The 17,332-nt window shown below is 45.1% G+C and overlaps 1 protein-coding gene and 1 long non-coding RNA gene across 8 annotated transcripts in view; one reads left to right on the top strand and one right to left on the bottom strand.

Moving 5' to 3' along the window:
* Positions 1-7,555, bottom strand: part of ST3GAL6 (ST3 beta-galactoside alpha-2,3-sialyltransferase 6) — a 93,821-nt gene extending 86,266 nt beyond the window's left edge. For 2 of the 6 annotated variants that reach the window (XM_053309572.1, XM_053309573.1), the window contains exon 1: positions 5,441-5,563. In XM_053309572.1, the coding sequence (XP_053165547.1) occupies positions 5,441-5,456 (16 nt within the window). In that variant the 5' untranslated portion in view covers positions 5,457-5,563. Of the gene's footprint in view, positions 1-5,440; positions 5,564-6,217; positions 6,429-6,476; positions 6,616-7,417 lie in introns of those variants that run through there. The other 4 variants (XM_053309576.1, XM_053309574.1, XM_053309577.1 and 1 more) reach the window with 4 other exon arrangements.
* Positions 6,868-10,389, top strand: LOC128350817 (uncharacterized). 2 transcript variants are annotated; one of them, XR_008319460.1, is made up of 3 exons: positions 6,868-7,004; positions 8,627-8,760; positions 9,387-10,389. It is a non-coding gene; the product is annotated as an uncharacterized LOC128350817 (long non-coding RNA). The 2 variants fall into 2 exon arrangements; XR_008319461.1 differs by having other exon boundaries at positions 6,871-7,004; positions 8,630-8,760.
* Positions 10,390-17,332: the final 6,943 nt, after the last annotated feature.

Here is a 17,332-nt window from a genome sequence, read left to right as displayed (position 1 = left end):
AGGAGAGCAACTGTCTCTATTCCATTCCAGCACAGTATCCTTCCAGGGGTTAATACTAGTGTCTACTTGCATTTCATTTTAGATTGTGAGCCCTCTGGGGATAGGGATTATTATTTTTCTAAGTAAACCAGCCCCTGTCTATTAGAGAGCCAAATAAGCTTTACTCTGACTTCAAGATGTCATCAGAGGTTGTTTGCAAACTTGCAAGTCTGTCTTCACACCCACTGGAAATGTGAGGGGCTTTTTAATAATGAAAGCTGATATTCTCAGATGCTGAACTCTGTGCCTCATTAACAATTGCTGTGCTTGAGGCGGATTTCAGAATTCAAGGGCAACCTAGTTCAAACAGGCTGTGACCAAGGGTCAGACCAGCCTTCCAAAAGAAAGGACCATAGCTGGCCTGGTGCACTGAAGTGGCATACAAGACGCCTGACCTTTGAAGAGCAAAGCCTCCCAAGGCAGAAAACAATTATTCTTCCAAAACAGTTGAACAGAGGTATTGCCATATAAATACACACAGTTGGTAGGTCAACACATTTTTAGCATACTTTCCAGTAGGCTTATGAGATCACCCGGCAGTGAGAGAGTATATGTGTCCCCTCTATCAACTTTGCAAGGCCTGGACCAATATGAACCAAATTTGGTACAGTTGTAGGGACGCATAGGGAAACCTCAACGGCGTAGTTTGTGATGATGTCATCCATCCCAGTTCAAGATGGTGGATGCATAAACTTTTGAGGCACAAGTGGGCTAACTTTTAAACTGTCTAACCAATTTGAACCAAATTTGCTACAGCTGTAGGGACACATAGTGATGCCCAAATGGTGTGGTGTGTGATGTCATCCACTCCAATCAAACATGGTGGCTCTGTGAACATCTGAGCCACAATCAGGCTAAATTGGACTGTCTATCCAATTTAAACCAAATTAATTACAGTTGCGGTGAGTGACACACAGAGGCACCTCGATGCCATAGTTTGTGATGTCTTCATCTACCCCAATCCAAGATGGCGGATGCGTGAAAGTTTTAGGGATGTGCACAGAACCGGTGGTTCCACCAGTCGGACCCCAGGGGGGTGACTCTTTAAGGGCGGGGGAGGGTGCACTTACCCTCCTGCCACTTTTCCCCTGCCGGTGCGCCATTAATTTCCCAAAATCCATGGGGTGCCAGCGTACCTCCCTGCTGCCCCTTCCCCCATTGTTGGCCGGAAATGAGGAAGTACCATCTATGCATGTGCCTGCTTTTGCGCGCACGCACCCGCTGCACATGTGACGTGCGTGCACACGTGACAACAGGCACACACGCAGATGGTACTTCTTCATTTCCAGCCAACAACAGGGGAAGGGGCGGCAGGGAGGTTCGCTGCCGCCCCATGGATTTTGGGAAGTTAACGGAGCACCAGCAGTGGAAAAGCGGCAGGAGGGATAAGTGTACCCTTCCCCCACCCTTAAAGAGCCACCACCCCCGGTGTCGGACCGCACCTCCGTGGTTCTGTACACATCCCTAGAATGTTTGAGGCACAAGTGGGCTAACTTGAGGACTGTCTAACTGATTTGAACCAAATTAGGTAAAGTTGTAATGAGTGACACACAGAGACACCTCAGCGGTGTAGTTTATGATGATGTCATCTACCCTGATTCAAGATGGCAAGACCATAAACCTTTGAGGCACAGTGAACTAACTTGCGGACAATCTAACTGATTTGAATCAAATTTGCTACAGCTGAATGACACATAGGGATGCCCCAATGGTGAAGTTTGTGATGATGTCACCGATCCCGATCCAAGATGGCAGATGCATAAACTTTTTAGGTGTAAGTGCACTATCGTGAGAACTGTCTGATTTGAACCAAATTTGGAATAGCTGTAGTGAGTGACACACAGGGACACCTCAATAGCATAGTTTGTAATGATGACATCCACCCCAATCCAAGATGGCGAAGACATGAACATTTAAGGCGCAAGAGATCTAACTTGTGGATCTCAATTTGCACCAAATTTAGTCCAGATGTAGAGACAGTGAAAGGAAAGTAGGCCGATTAGTTCTTACTAGAACAACTTGTTAGACATCTGCAAGTCTCCTGCGGTATTATCTGAGGCAGCAGCAGCAAGGGGACATGTCATCTGCAATCCAATTCCCAAGAGTACTATAGTGAATTTTTACAATTCCAAAGCAAGAAAGGGCTAGAGGGAGTCGGGGAAGCCAAAAGGCAAGGGTGGTAACAAGTCTCATAGACATCCTCTGGGACTCTACCTGCTCTGATGTTGCATGGAGTTGTACTTGCCAAATTTCATTTTCATGTTGGTTTCCCAATTTCCTTCAAACACAGAAGTCAAAATTGGCTAATACAATAATTTCAAAACAATCTAAGCAATTATAAAACAAAAAAATATAGACTATCTTTTCAATCTAAGACCAAGTAATAAAGTATAATTCAGTTGATACACACAAGTTTCATAGACCTTCCTACAGTTTAAACAGTTGCCCCAGGATGAGGCATTTGCAGATCTACAACACATGTATCTACTTATCCACTCTACCTTCACACACACCTGGGAGAAATGAAGTTGCAGACTCAAATCAACTCATAACATCCACAGATTACTGTAGCCAGCATATCAGACTATCGAACACACCAGGCTCCAGCTGCAGATTGGCAAGCTAGTGAAGCCTCATAGGAGCAGGAATGTACCTCCAATCCCACTGTTCTTTCGTTCAAGATGATGTCAAGACTGATGCCAAGTCTGACATGGAGAAGGAAGCATAGAACTTCCTTCTATGGCTCCTAGTGGTTTGGAAAGCTCTCACACAAACGCAAGGATCTTCACAACTAGTGTTCCCTTTAACAGGGATTCCAAGATGTTGTTGACTACAACTCCCATAATCCCCAAGCAAAAGCCATTGAAGCTAGGGATTCTGGGAGTTGTAATCCCCCACATCTGGGAATCCCTGTTAGAGGGAACACTGTTCACAACTATCAAAGTCATTTGTGACCACTGTCATCCCTGCAGCATCTCAATGGGTATAAATCATTTCCTGAACTACTATTTCTAGTTCAAGTGCTTCTGATCACTGATGTACACCACTCATTCCACATTGTTTTAGCAGATGTAATAATCATACAAAGAGGCAACAACAGCCTCTTGTCCTGCTGACAACCTCTTGGCCATATGGCTGTCAAGCAACAATGGCAATTTTACACATATGCACACACACCATACTTGAGCAAAAGAGCACCAAAATATTATGCCCAGTAATATAATGCCACATGATTTCCTTTCAATGGCTCATTTCTTTAAGGGACAAGTTAGAGTTTACAAAGAGTTCCATGACTCTTTCGTCCATGGGTGAAAAAGTCACTTGAGGAAGGTGATTATGAGTTGGAAAATGACTGCAGGGAAAAAGGGTTTAGCAGGCTTTCCCTGCCAACTATTTGCCAGATTCAGACCCTGTTCCCAGACAACTCTGGGTTTAAACAATGCAAAGAAAGGAATTATCTCTATATAACATCATATACATAAATGTATATAACCATAATGTCGCCTTTGGCCCTTACAGTAGCAGAAATAGAATTTGAACATGTAGCAGAAATAGAATTTGAACATGTTCTAGTATGCATATAGAGCTTCAATCCATGAACCAAAAGTAATACATTTTCAGAATTATAGGTGCACATCCAAAGTCACTGTTCATCTTTCCTCCTCTTGTGGAAGTACTGTGCACCTCTGAACTTTGCCCAAGCATATTAAGAAGTTCAGAGCTCTGTGCTTGCTAAGGAAATCAAAACCTGTAGTAGTCACTGAATAATGCAACTGAAACCTTGCTTCCAATCTGTCCCTTCTTGCTGAGACAAGGTGAAACCTTCATGTAGAGTTAGAAAAAAGCATTGCTTCTATTTAAGCTATTTCCTCAAAATTCTTTTCAAAACACATACATCCTACTGTATTTCTCTGCCACCCCAGCAGAAAGCTGCAAACATTGCCTTAAGGATACATACATACACACACACACTCATATGACATGATGTCAAATTAAGCAATTTGAAACTAGTAACTTGAGAAGGAGAAAGCAGGTTAACCCATGTTCTGTGGGAAAGTTTATTGCACAATGTGTTTCTCCTCAGTGCTCTTTGGCTATGTATGCATGCCAGGGTTTGTTTTTCCAAGTTTTAAAAATCTGTAATGACACTAAAATAAATAAATAAATTTAAGTCCATTTTGAACTTTCATGGAAAAATTTATAAAAATTACTTCCAACAAGATCTCCTGCTACCATTCATAATTTTAACACCCAGAATCGGTGTAAGAAGAAACATTGTTTTTCTGAATTTACCTATAAATTACTTTCTTGCAGATTAATCTCAAAGGCAGGTTACCTACTCTCAATCCACAACACAGACTGAAACTGTCAATTCACATGCATTTCTTCTTAATCTTCACATTTTGGAAGGAAGACATCCACTGCATGCTACTACTGAAGAGAGGTGCTTTTAGTTTCATCGCTCTATTTCTATAGAAACCTGGTTAAAGCATGTGAAGAGGTAACTATGTCCAAAGATCCTGCAAAAGAACATAGAACGCAGATCATGTGCTGCAGAAGTATTTCAAATTTAATTGTTTAAGAAAAATTCTTGATCATCTTAGTTTTCTTGCTTTTAAAAAACAAACAAACCAGCACATACCTATACATATACATGATCCTCCAACTTGCAGAGGAAAGCCTGCAAGTGGGTTGGCAGTTTTTCCAAATAATGAGCAAACGTGGGATTTCACCAGTAACTACCGTGAAATATTATCAAAGAAAGTCCATCTCCCTACCTAGTAATTCTTTACCCTTCCTGAGTTCTCACCACTTTTGCATACTTTCATATGCAAAAAAGCAAACCCAAATCCTGTAAGAAAGGTCCTTAGTATCAAGTTGCGAAAAGCATGCAAAGCAAGCATATGTAAGCAAATTTAAATGCTTCACTTGCTTGGGAGCAAGTCCCACTGAAATCAATTAGACTTATTTCCGAGTAAGAAATAGTTAGGATTTGTGTGCAAATGGGTTTTATGATTACATCATTTGGGCTTTGTTTTTAAAATGTAATATGCCAGAAACTTTAATGAAACCATGTTAAGTGATACATTTATCCAAAAGCAACATAGGAATTTATAGGAGTTGCTTCTGAGTAAAAGCTCAAAGAAGAGTTAACAAGTGTGTTCAAGGCTAATGTTGTGTTACAATTTGCACTTAATATACCAAAGGTCAAAACTCACTGAACTGCAAAATTTCACTCGCAGGAAGTCTAGATTTGTGCAAGACATGTATGGTGTGTACATGGGGATGCTTTGTTTAACCTTTAAGATGAGAGCTGTGATACCAAAACATAAGAGAAAACAGGGGCTAAGAAAAGTTACAAGATTTTGACTTTTATTTTTGTTGAAAAAGGGCAACTAACCTTTCAAATCAGTCATACAATGGCAAACGCCTGCCTGCCTTGCTCTACCCTTTTCAAGCGATTGCACAGGCTCATTTTAGCGGGACCACAACCGAGGAAAGGTTTTAACAGCTGAGGAAGGAAGTGGGACTTGCTGAGAGCAACCAAGTTATGTGTAAAAACAGAGAAGCTGACCACCCCACAACAAAGTGATGAGGGGAAGGCAGAGCAATATCGGTTCGCTGTCCGCATCTAGTTAGCTCTTCTCCCCGCCCCCCATTTAACCTTTTCAGGGACGGCAATACTACAGCTGCTGCCCTGGCAGGTCGGCCTTTCTCGGCTATCTCCTAAAAGCACCAAACAGGGAGAAGTCGCGTTTGTAGCAGATTCCTTTCCGAGGCCTTTCTATTTGGGGGCTGAAACGTTTTTCCCCCAAGAAAAAAGCAAAGAGGAACAAAAGGTGGACTGGGAGAGCTTTTCCGATCCACCTCTAAAGGAAAGAAGAACGGGAGAAAACTTAACATTCCGTAGGTTTCTATTCACTTCCAGAAGCACACAGGCAGCTGCTGCGAAAGTGGCTGGAAAAAGCCCGACAAAAAGCTCCCTCTTCGCACAGCCAAGGAGGACAAAGGCAGCCCTACAGACCCACAAGGCTCTCCGAATGCACGGCACCTTTTCTGCTCCGACAGCTAAAGCCTCACTAAGGCGACCGGGACATGGAGGGCAACTTGCTCCCAAGCCAAGACGATCAAACCTCCCTTTCTCCACACACGCCACGCCGAATGGTCCTCAGCTCACCCCTTGGAGCCAGGCGCCGCGGAATTAACAGCGCTACACATCGAATGCGGCTGGGCACCCGCAGCCTCACGCTACTACCCCAGGCGACTGGACCCAGATTCTGCCTCGGAGCCGATTTGGGCGGGTCACGGGTGGGAATAACGGCCTCCGGAGTGCGGGACTGGCAAGGGCGCCAATGTCTGCCCTGCTGCAGGCGGCTTCAGGGCACAGCCCGGCCCCCCGCCCCCGCATGCTCTCCTTCTCGCTCCTTCCCCCTTACCGTGCCCGGCGGGCTGCTGGTCTTTTGCGAACCTCCAGCGTGGCTGCAGCCGCTTACGCTGCAGCGCTGCGCCGGCGTTTTCTCCTTGCGCTTTCACCAGCCTGCGCTTCTTTTAGCGGCGTCCCTACTTGTGCCTCGCTCCTTCGCCCTCTCCTTTAGCAGCTCAGGCGGGCTTGCAGGAGAAGTGAGACGAGCCTCATCGGGTAGGGACGGGAGGCCTCACCGGGCAAGCGGGGCGGGGGAGATGTGCTCTGTAGCAACTCTGTCGGGCTGGAGCCGAGTGGCTGAGGGAGACCGCAAAAGGAGGGGACGCTCCGCCTGTTGCTGCCGCCAGAGCCTTCCCACCCACTAGGTAGTAGAAGGGGATTTTTAGGCGACGAGCACGCCTCCTCCACAAGCCCAAATTACCCGAGCCGCAGGACGGGGGCGGAGAGAGCCTTTAAATAACGATGATGATAAATAATACATCAGCGACCGTCGAGAAAAGAGTCCATTGCTGCACCCATCTCCATTTCTGGTTTTAGAACGGTAAGCAAACCATTGCTAAGCTTGTAGCAAACCAGCCCCCAAAGTTAAAGCTGTGTGTGACCTCTTCTTACAAGCTCATGACTGCTCGCGCTCAGGTCCATTTCACAGGGAGATTAATGTTCCACCAGCTTCTCGACTAGAGCTAATCCGCGCTAGCAAGGCAGACGTTTCGTGCTAGGTACTCTGAGTGAGAAATTCTAGAGAGATTAGCCGTGTTCGTCTGCACACACTATTGGAAGGGCGGTATAGAAATCGAAATAATAATAATAAATAATAATCTTTGTATAGATTAATAAACAACTTGGGACTTCTTAAAGAGAAAGGGGTTTCTAATGCACAAAGGTTTATGCTGCAATAGAAATGTTAGTTTGTAAGTATGCCCCCCCCCCCCAAGAGTCTGTGTTGGTACTCACCATCCTATGTTTAGTCAGGGTGGAGAGTGCATAGCAGCCCATGACCGTTCACGGGCGCTTTTAAGTACAAAAGTGTGTTTACCCATACTGCACTATTGTTTTCATTGAAGCTATTCCAAAATTCCCCTCTCCTCCTTTTCAGGGAGGAGAACCTTGGTATGAATAGCACTGTGGGATGGAAGGGGTTGGATTATGCTTTGGTGAGGTTTATAGGAAATAGTTCCTCTTTAAAGAGGAATCCTGCGCCATGCGGAAGGAGCTGAAGTTAAAAGTGCTCTAAGAATTTGTGAAGGAACTCAAAGATCTGTCCATATGAATGTGGCCTGGATCTTCACCTTAAGCAGTGGCTCTTAGTCTTAAACAGCTATGTAAAACTCAGTGAACAGCAGTGTGGTGGTAGCTTCAAACCTTACCTGGCTGTGTGGAGAGAGAGTCATTTGTGTACAACTTGCAGCTCACCATGAAGGGGGACCTTTAATCCTTACAACTCTGTGCACCCCAACTGGTGGAGTTTCCATGAAGCCATATCAAAAATAGACAGCACCTGGTCAGAGGTACACCTAGGTACTTCTGGAGCCTGGACTTAAAGGCCTTTGGAGCCCCTGCACCCCCACCCACTGCAATAAAAATGTTACATCCCCTTACACACACACACACCTCATTACATGATTGCCATGAAATCTAGGAGCAACAAACAGAAGTACTTTTTCACACAATGCATAATCAACTTGTGGAATTCTCCGCCACAATATGTGGTGACAGCCAACAACCTGGATGGCTTTAAGAGGGGTTTGGATAACTTCATGGAGGAGAGGTCTATCAATGGCTGCTAGTCGGAGGGCTGTGGGCCACCTCTGGCCTCAGAGGCAGGATGCCTCTGAATACCAAACGCAGAGGAGTAACAGTAGGAGAGAGGGTATGCCCTCAACTCCTGCCTGTAGGTTCCCTGCTGCATCTGGTGGGCCACTGTGTGAAAGGGGATACTGGACTAGATGGGCCAAGGGCCTGATCCAGCAGGGCTGTTCTTATGCTCTTACACACAGTATTTTTAACACATGGGGGCACAAACAGCAACTGAACTCACAATAATGTAAGAATATAAAACAGGTGTATTTATGAAATATGTATTCGCAGAAACATTTCAACACACAACGTAACATATTTCCATCTCACATATTTCTTTCTCCACTCCCGCCTCTGTCTCTAAAGCAGGGGTCATGCTTGGCTGCCCATTGCAGTGCGGGCTGGCAGTGCAGCATCCACACCACCTGGGACAGACTAAAAAGGATTTGGGGACCCCCAGGGTGAGTGGAGGCCCTGGACTTCAGCCCAGAAGTCATGGGGTAAGAGTGCCTCTGTGCATGGTGATTTGTTTTCTAAATGTAGGAGTGGGTCCAGGTTTGAGGGGCCGTGCCCTCCATAGATCCTTTCCTACCTCAGGGCCCCCCTCCCTGTACCTTGGCTGACAACTGGTAGATGTAGAGGGGTTCTTCTTGTAGCAGATGGTCAATAGAAACAACAGTAGTGTTCTACCAGCATCCCGTCTTTCCCAGGGACTTGGCCAGAGTGCTTGGGTTCAGATAACTGCCCTAGGATGCCACATCCCATTTAAAACCACACCAGTGTCAAAAGCCAGATGGAGGGGAAGTGGCAGTGGTGTGGGAAAGAACCTATAAGTTATTGGGGCACCAGCTGATCACAGGAAAGTGAGTTTGCATCATATGTTACCTCGGTAACTTACGAATTTACGAATGTGGATATGGATTAAAATGTTTTGCCCTGTATTTGTATTATAATTGAAATTAATGGCCTGTGATCACCTGACAACAACAACAAAAAGGCTCCAGGCTGCTGGTTGAGGTTTATATCAAGCACATAAGATTCTATATCTATCTGTATCTATATTTATATTTCTAGATATTTTTTAGCTGAGGAAACTGCTAAGAGATTATTCTAACTGTTCTTGCAGATGTGAAGAAACCAAAAAGCTTTCCCTATATTATGGACTGATGAAAAGTATATCTGCAAGAAAGCAATGTGTGGCAGTGTGATAGAAAAACAATTTTCCATCTACTTGAAAGCACTGAGGAAGCAGGATGCAGACTGTGGGGAGCACACACCCTTCCTCTCCTTGCCTGGCTGGGTGCTCCTACCCAGATGGGAATCATGTGAATGAGTCTATTATATTTCTTTTGTCTCTCCAGTCTTAGGCCAAATACAAACTTTGCATCTTCAATAAAGCTTTTAAGCTTCTCAGAAATGTATTTAATAATTGCATGCTATTTTTAGTCTGCTTTCTTTAGGGAAAGTAAGTTTATGAGATCACCCAGCTTTCTGTGTCCGTGTGTCCGTGTGTGTGTCCCTCTATCAACTTTGCAATGCCTGGACCAATTTGAACCAAATATGGTACTGTTGTAGGGACACATAAGGACACCTCTAATGGCGTAGTTTGTGAGGATGTCATCCACCCCAGTTCAAGATGGCAGACACATGAACTTTTGAGGAGCAAGTGGGCTAACTTGTGAACCGCCTAACTGATTTTAAACAAATTTGGTACAATTGTAGTGAATGTCACGTAGGGACACCTCAGTGGCATAGTTTTTGATGATTTCATCCACCATGATTCAAGATGGCAGACGTGAACACTTGAGGTACAAGTGGGTTAACTAGTGAACTGCCTAAACAATTTGAACCAAATTTGCAAGAGCTGTAGGGACACATAGGGACCAGTGTTCCCTGTAAGAGGGAATCCCAGATGTTGTTGACTACAGCTCTCAGAATCCCTAGCTGCAGTAGGCTTTGGCTAAGGATGCTTGGATGTGTGAATGTTTGAGGCAGAAGCTGGTAATTATCAGTTAAGATTATGGTGGAAGAAAAGTAGGCAGATTAGTTCTTTACAGAACTTATTGTTTCTTTCCTACTTAATTACTTGAAGCTCTCCAAACATTTGTGAATAAAACAGCTGCAACTCATTTGGTACATATTTTTGCTATGTAGATTTCTGCAGAAAGTACAATTGTTTCTTTTGTTGCTAGTGTTTTGTCATCAGAGGTTTTGCTGTTTAGTAGGGAAGCAAAGAACACTTGTCTCTAGTTGTGTGTTAATACTACGACTATCTTTTCCTCTTCTTCCACACTTTTCTCCAGCAATTTCTAAGCTTCCAGTATCAGTACAAAATTCCAGGAATCAATACTTAAGATCCAAACTGTTAATTCACTGGAAGAGAGAGAGAGGGAGGGAGGGATTGGTTATTTGTTGCATGAGTTCCCCAAAACTCTGCTTCTGTACATCAAGGCTGGTAAGAAACTCCCCAGAAATTCCTGTAAATTAATCATTTATTAGAGTAAGTTACTGGTCAGGCAACCACCTAATTTCAAAGCATATTTTGCTTCAGTTGCTGCTGGTGGGTAAACATTCTCCTGCATATGCTTCCAAGAGAGAAGAGTATCCAACTCTCAACTCATGGAGGTAACATCAGAATAAATAAATGGAATTAGATAGGTAGATATAATATGTGTATAACGCCTCCATCAGTTGGCATTTTGAGTACCTTACATAACACAATTATATTCAGCAACTCAAGCACACTCTCCATGGTTTAATTTTGCATCTGAATCACCTCAACATTTCTGCATGCAAAATTGCCAACTGGATTCAAGTGCATGATGCCTTTGAAGAACTGAGAAGATAAACCCACTGGATTACACTCAGGGGCGTATCTAGGGTAGGGCAGGCAGGGCACCTGCCCCGGGCGCCACTTGAGGGGGGGCGCCATTTTGTAAAATTAAATTTTTTTTAAATGGATGCTGAAAACAAAATGGCCACCATGCATGCTCAAATGGCCTCTGTGAGGCTCTAGGTCATGCCAGGCCTTGCAGAGGCCATTTGAGTATGCGCAGTGGCCATTTTGTTTTCAGCAGCCATTTTTTTTAAAAAAAGATTATTTTTAAAAATGGCTACCGCACATGCTCAAATGGTCCCTGCGAAGCCCTAGAGGCCAGCGGGGGGAGGGGAGACCTTTGCAGACACCCCCCCCCACACACACACAGCCTTTAGGAAGCCCCCCAAAGGGGCTACAGGTAAAATTTTTTTGTTAAAAATTAATATAATATAAGACACTGTACACATATTCAGATTGGCACTATGTACAGAGAATCAGGGCTTATGAATACTGAGCTGAAGCTTATGAGCTAGGATTGTATTCATTTGCTCTTACTTTGCTTCTTGTGATAAGTGAATTAAATGTGATGTCTTGCTAATATGGCTATTAATGGTGAGTTTGTTTTTGAATCAGTGTGAAATCCTTAGTATGAAGACCCACTGGGAGTTTCTTGCTCTCTTTCTCTCATTTTAACTGTCTTTCTGAAAGACTAGAATATATTCCAAGCAGTGACACAGTTTACTCTGCATATCCTTTCATTATTTTCAGAGTATCTGGGAAAAGTCAAATTCTCCATTTATTTTTAAAACTTATGTGATGATGATGCTACAATGCATAGTAGAGAATTAGACAGGCACTTCTGTTTAGTTTTCCAAGTATACCTCCACATAGTATTTGGGTATTTCATGAGCCCCAGCATACTGAAATTTGTAGTTTTCCAGCATTTTTTGGTCTGGCTAAGTCCACAGCTAAATGGTTTTTGAAATATTAATAGATTAACAAGCCTGACTTGTATTTTTCATTTGATATTATGGTAAAGTTATCTGAAAGATGGGTGTCAGATGGTTGGACAGGGGGCGCAATTTCAGTGTTTGCCCTAGGCGCTATTTTCCCTAGATACGCCTCTGATTACACGCATCAGTTCAACACACTAAGCAAACAGAAATTTCAACAGAGGATGGTGATTAATCCACCTGCTTGGCTTATTCATGTTCTTATTTATACAGATATTTTATTTCTGAGTGACCTTTACATAACACAGCTGTTCTATTTCTCACTAAAGCCTGAACTATATTGGTTCGCTATATTGGTGTGGCAGTAACAGGGATAGGATGAGGAGTTGTTTCAACATTCTGCCATTATAAGCCCTGAACATTCTATTAGTTATAGAATCTAAACCATGTGTCCAATCTGCCTGAAAATTTGCAGATATCAAGTAGTTGACAAGTGGACCACCCCTCCAAGCTGGAGTTGGAAAGGGCAAGTCCTAGCAAGTTCTGGATAGTGGCTTCTTGGTTCTGAACATAGTTGCCTGGTAAAGGAGAATCTGTGAACACTCTGACACTTTTCTAGTTAAATAACTGTTCCCTTCCCCCCTCTTTCTTTTTATGGCTTTTCTTTTCTCTCAGCCCTACTGTTCCCTATTCTCCCCCCAAACCTCTTCAGGAAACTCTTTATCTTTCTACAGAAGCAATGGAGCCAGAGTATAGGCAGGCATTTGATGCCACGGAGGAAATGAGTCTGTAGCTAGCACTGCCATTCTGTGGGCTCCCACCCAGAAGCCTTTCTGCTTGTGACTGGGATTACAGGCTTGTAGTTCCCACTCTTAAAATGCTCAGGAGCCGCACGGGATTGTGGGCTCCCCGTTTGTTGGCATATGGGGACAGCTCACTTAGTGGGCAGTGGGACGATCGGCCCCAGGTTCACCAGCTACCAAGTGAATTGAAAGGGGATTAGCCTTGCATATTTCCCTGTGTTGGGAATGTCTAAAGCAGACCTGGAGTGATCTGCCAAGTTAACTCCATTTCAAGGTCTCTCTGTCGGAAAACTGACCCTCTTACTTTCCCCTCCTCTGTGGTTGCCTCAAATATGCTAAAACTAATCACCTCAGCAAAAAAGGAGATAAGGCACTGTGAACACTACACCCTTCCCCATCACAAAAGAGCTAAGTGGGCAATAGAAACTCAGGAGATGCACTAATTAAAAATAGTGATTGGTTTATTGGGTGACAGATACTGTCTTTGTACATCCATTCATCCATTTACATACCGGTTGTTCTTGACCATTCATGTCATTGTGCTTAAGCTAGCACACCCAACAAAGGCAATGGATCATTTTGAGATCCACCAGAATTTCCCTCTTCAGGAAGGAGTCAGTGGCCAGTATTTTGCATCAGGGCACATTTTGGGCTATAACTGGCCCTGGTTTCATGAACCAGTGTGCTTCATTTGGTCTCTATACCTTGGAGTCACCCACTGTTTGGGTGATTGATCTGATACCAACTATAACACCAGGCCAGGTCTTGCTTTTTGCGCCATTCCTTCTCTCAGCCTCCAGATCGGCCTTCCTCGCTGGCCCAGTCTGCCCAGGCATGCCTCACTACTACAAGAAGCTGGCTACAGACACCTGTTGGATTTACCCCTGCTGCCTAACCCCCCTGAGCTGCCTTTGGTTCTCTGCTGCTCAGGGGCGGAGCCACCATTGGGCGAAAGGGTTCAAATAACCCAGGCCGCCAATGGGGAAAGGCCGTGGCTCGGGCTCCATAGGAGCCCAGAGCAAACTCCCCCCTCCCATGCCCAGGCTGCCGAGAGCCCGGGCGAACTCTTTACTGGTTATTTCAGGCAGCTCCGACTGCCCAATAGAATGTATTCCCCTTCCTCTTCTTCTCTGGAGGGAGAGAAAAGGGAAGACGTCCTATTAGGCAGCCGACCCTGCCTGAAATGAAGAGCTGAGAGCTCATTCTGGCTCTCGGCAGCCCAGGCCACGCCCCCTTGTCATGTGCCTTGTCATGTGTGAGGGGGCGTGGCCTGGGCTGCAGAAAGCCGGAACGGTCTCTTAGCTCTTCATTTCAGGCAGGGTTGGCTGCCTAATAGGACGTCTTCCCTTTTCTTTCCCTCCAGAGAGGGAGAGGAAGGGAAATACGTTTTATTGGGCAGTCGGAGCTGCTTGAAATATCCGGCAAAGAGTTTGCCCAGTTGGCATGGGAGGGGGGAGTGTTGCTCTGGGCTCCTACGGAGCCTGAGCCACGCCCCAAGCGTGTGATGTAACGCACACGGCAAGGGGGCCGCCGAGTGGGGCTGGACGCAGGCTGCCGCTCGCCTGGCTCCGCGCCTGCTGCTGCTGTCCGGTTCTGTTCCTGAAGAAAAATGTCCTTCGGTTGCACCAGAGCCATGAGGGTCCAATCACCCTCGTGGCTCAAGAAGGTTGAGGTTGTATGATCATCACTGCGCCCCTCTGGGCTTTGCCTATCCCTGCTCTGTCTTAATCCAAAAACCTGTTTCTTTAAAACCCTTTTTTCTCTGGCCAGCCTGAAGTTCATTTAATTTGGACACCAAGCTAAATTGCCTCTTTGCAAGTTATCTGCTTAATCTCTGTAATGTATTTTAGTAACAATATTGCCTTAATCAACTCTTATTTACACTGTATCCATAAATCCTTCAATAAACCGATTGTATTTGTGAACCCCAACTAACTCTCTGTCAGTCCATTTCCCCAGGACCAGAACTTTGCAGGGGCGTAACTATAATAGGGCAAAGGGAGACAGTTGTCTGGGGGCCCACTGCCTTGCCCCCCCCGAGGCAAGTCATATGACTGACTCCACCAGCCATGCACCAGCCCGGGCTTCCTTCAGTTGTATTCATCCTCCGAAATTGATGTGAGTGTTAAGACCTGGAGCTACCAGAACAGCATGTCTTTCTCTAGTACCATTGAATGACTTGCATCGTCCACAATTTACATGAGCTGAGCTTCAGTGAGGGGGGAGGGCATTTAAAATCTTGTCTGTAGGCCCACTCCAACCTTGCTACGCCCGGAACTTTGCACAAATTTATTCTGACATGGGACTGCTCCACTCTAGCTTGCTAATTCCCTCACACAAGCCTGAATGCATTTCATTTAGGGGTGTTTGCCAATCACCCTGGAGCAGTTCCATTAACAAAAAACAACTAATACTTGCGTTGATCTGATTGTGAGACTGTGTATATGAGGCTGAAAGAAGGACAGAATTTAACTGAGCATGTTAAATCAAATTCTGGGCATTTCAAGAAGATCTGAAAGGAAAAATGTTTCTGCAGAACTATGTCTGCCATAGCTGGAGCAGATAATGAAATCTCCCCTCCTGAGTTCACAGTAGGGACACATAGGGACACCTCAACAGCATAGTTTGTGGTGATGTCCTCTACCCCATTTCAAGATGGTGTGTGAATGTTTGAGGCACAAGTGGACTAATTTGTTAACTGCCTAACCCAGAGGTGCATAACTCAAATGCCCTGGTGGGCTTGAACCAACCATTACTTGGTGTGCTAGGGCTGAGGTCAATTTTCAGCACATTAATTATTATATTAAAATTAATTAGTAACAATATTAATGAAAGTGAGGGGGCACTTGGAGTCAGGGGGAAAGGTGAGGTGAAAGAGGGATGGTTTCAGTATGTTTTGGGCAAGAAGCAGGGGACAGCTGGTCTCAAGCAGCCAACTGCATTGAGCAACTGCTGCTCCTCAGCAGGAGTGGCTAAGACCTCTTCATGGTTCCTGCTGTTGCTGCATGAACCAGTTCGGCAGCCACGGCTGGAGTGGAGATCAGGTCCTTTAAAAAGGAGGAGCACAGGTCCTTACCTGCTCCTCTGCTGCCCCACCGCTATACCCATGCTGGCATGCATAAGACTGTGCACAGCTGCTTCCCTGTTCCCAGCAGCCCTGTGAGTGGCGTCAGCATGCACATGGCCACCATGAAGGTCCTTACATGCTCCTCTGCCACCCCACCACTTATCCAGGACCAGCACTGGTGTGCAAAAGACCACATGTGGCTGCTTCCCTATTCCCAGCAGCCTGCATGTGCATCAGTATGCAGGCTGCTGAGAACAGGGAAGCAGCCATGCAGTCTTTTGCACACCAGTGCTGGTCCCAGATCAGCGGTGGGGTAGCGGAGAAGTAGATAAGGACCTGTATCCCACCTTTTTAAATGAACCAATCCACGCCCCACTGGACCGGCTTGGGTGTGCCTGCCTGAACCAGTTCAGCACTTCCATCCTGAAGTGCCAATGATGTACATGATGTCAGTGTCATGGACCCTTTAGGGAACAGTGACTATAGTGCAATCAAAGTCAGTATACATGCGGGGAGAGAATCACCAAAGAAGTCTAACACAGACACTTTGAATTTCAGAATAGGAAACTTTTCCAAAATGAGGAGTATGGTGAAAAGAAAACTCAAAGGGAAAATCATGAGAGTCACTTCACTCCAGAACGCATGGAGTGTAATCAAAATCACAATACTAGAAGCCCAGTTAGATTGCATACCCAAAAGGAGGAAAGGTACCACTAAGTCCAGGAGGATGCCAGCATGGCTAACAGGTAAAGTCAAGGAAGCCTCAACTTCCTTCCAAAATTCTTTGAATACATCAGATGCAGGAAACCTGCAGGGAGGCAGTTGGACCATTAGACAATGAGGGAGTGAAAGGGGTTATTAAGCAGGATATGGAGGTTGCAGAGAAGCTAAATGAGTTCTTTGCATCTGTCTTCATGGCTGAGGATACTGAGCATATACCTGTTCCTGAACCAGGCTTTTTAGGGATGGAGGCAAAAGAACTGAGTCAGATAGAAGTGACAAGAGATCATGTTCTAAACTGTCTGAAAAAATTCAAAACTAGCAAATCGCCAGGGCCTGATGGCATCCATCCAAGAGTCCTTAAAGAACTCAGATGTGAAATTGTCAACCTCCTTGCTAAGATATATAACTTATGCCTGCAATCAGGCTCTGTCCTGGAGGACTGGAAAGCAGCAAATCTCACACCGATTTTCAAAAAGGGATCCAGGGGCAATCCAGGAAATTACAGGCTGGTTAGCTTAACCTCTGTTCCGGGCAAATTGATGGAAAGCATCTTCAAGGATAAAATTGTAAAGCATATAGAACAACAGGCCCTGCTGGGAGAGAACCAGCATGGCTTCTGCAAAGGGAAATCTTGCCTCAGTCACAAACTTTTTGGAGTTCTTTGAGAGTGCCAACAGGTGGGCTTCCAGCAGCATCTGATGGGCCACT

Source organism: Hemicordylus capensis, chromosome 3, assembly GCF_027244095.1.
Source record: "Hemicordylus capensis ecotype Gifberg chromosome 3, rHemCap1.1.pri, whole genome shotgun sequence".
Classification (NCBI taxonomy): domain Eukaryota; kingdom Metazoa; phylum Chordata; class Lepidosauria; order Squamata; family Cordylidae; genus Hemicordylus; species Hemicordylus capensis.
The sequence above is the reverse complement of the archived record's forward strand: the minus strand, read 5'-3'. Positions and strand labels throughout refer to the sequence as shown.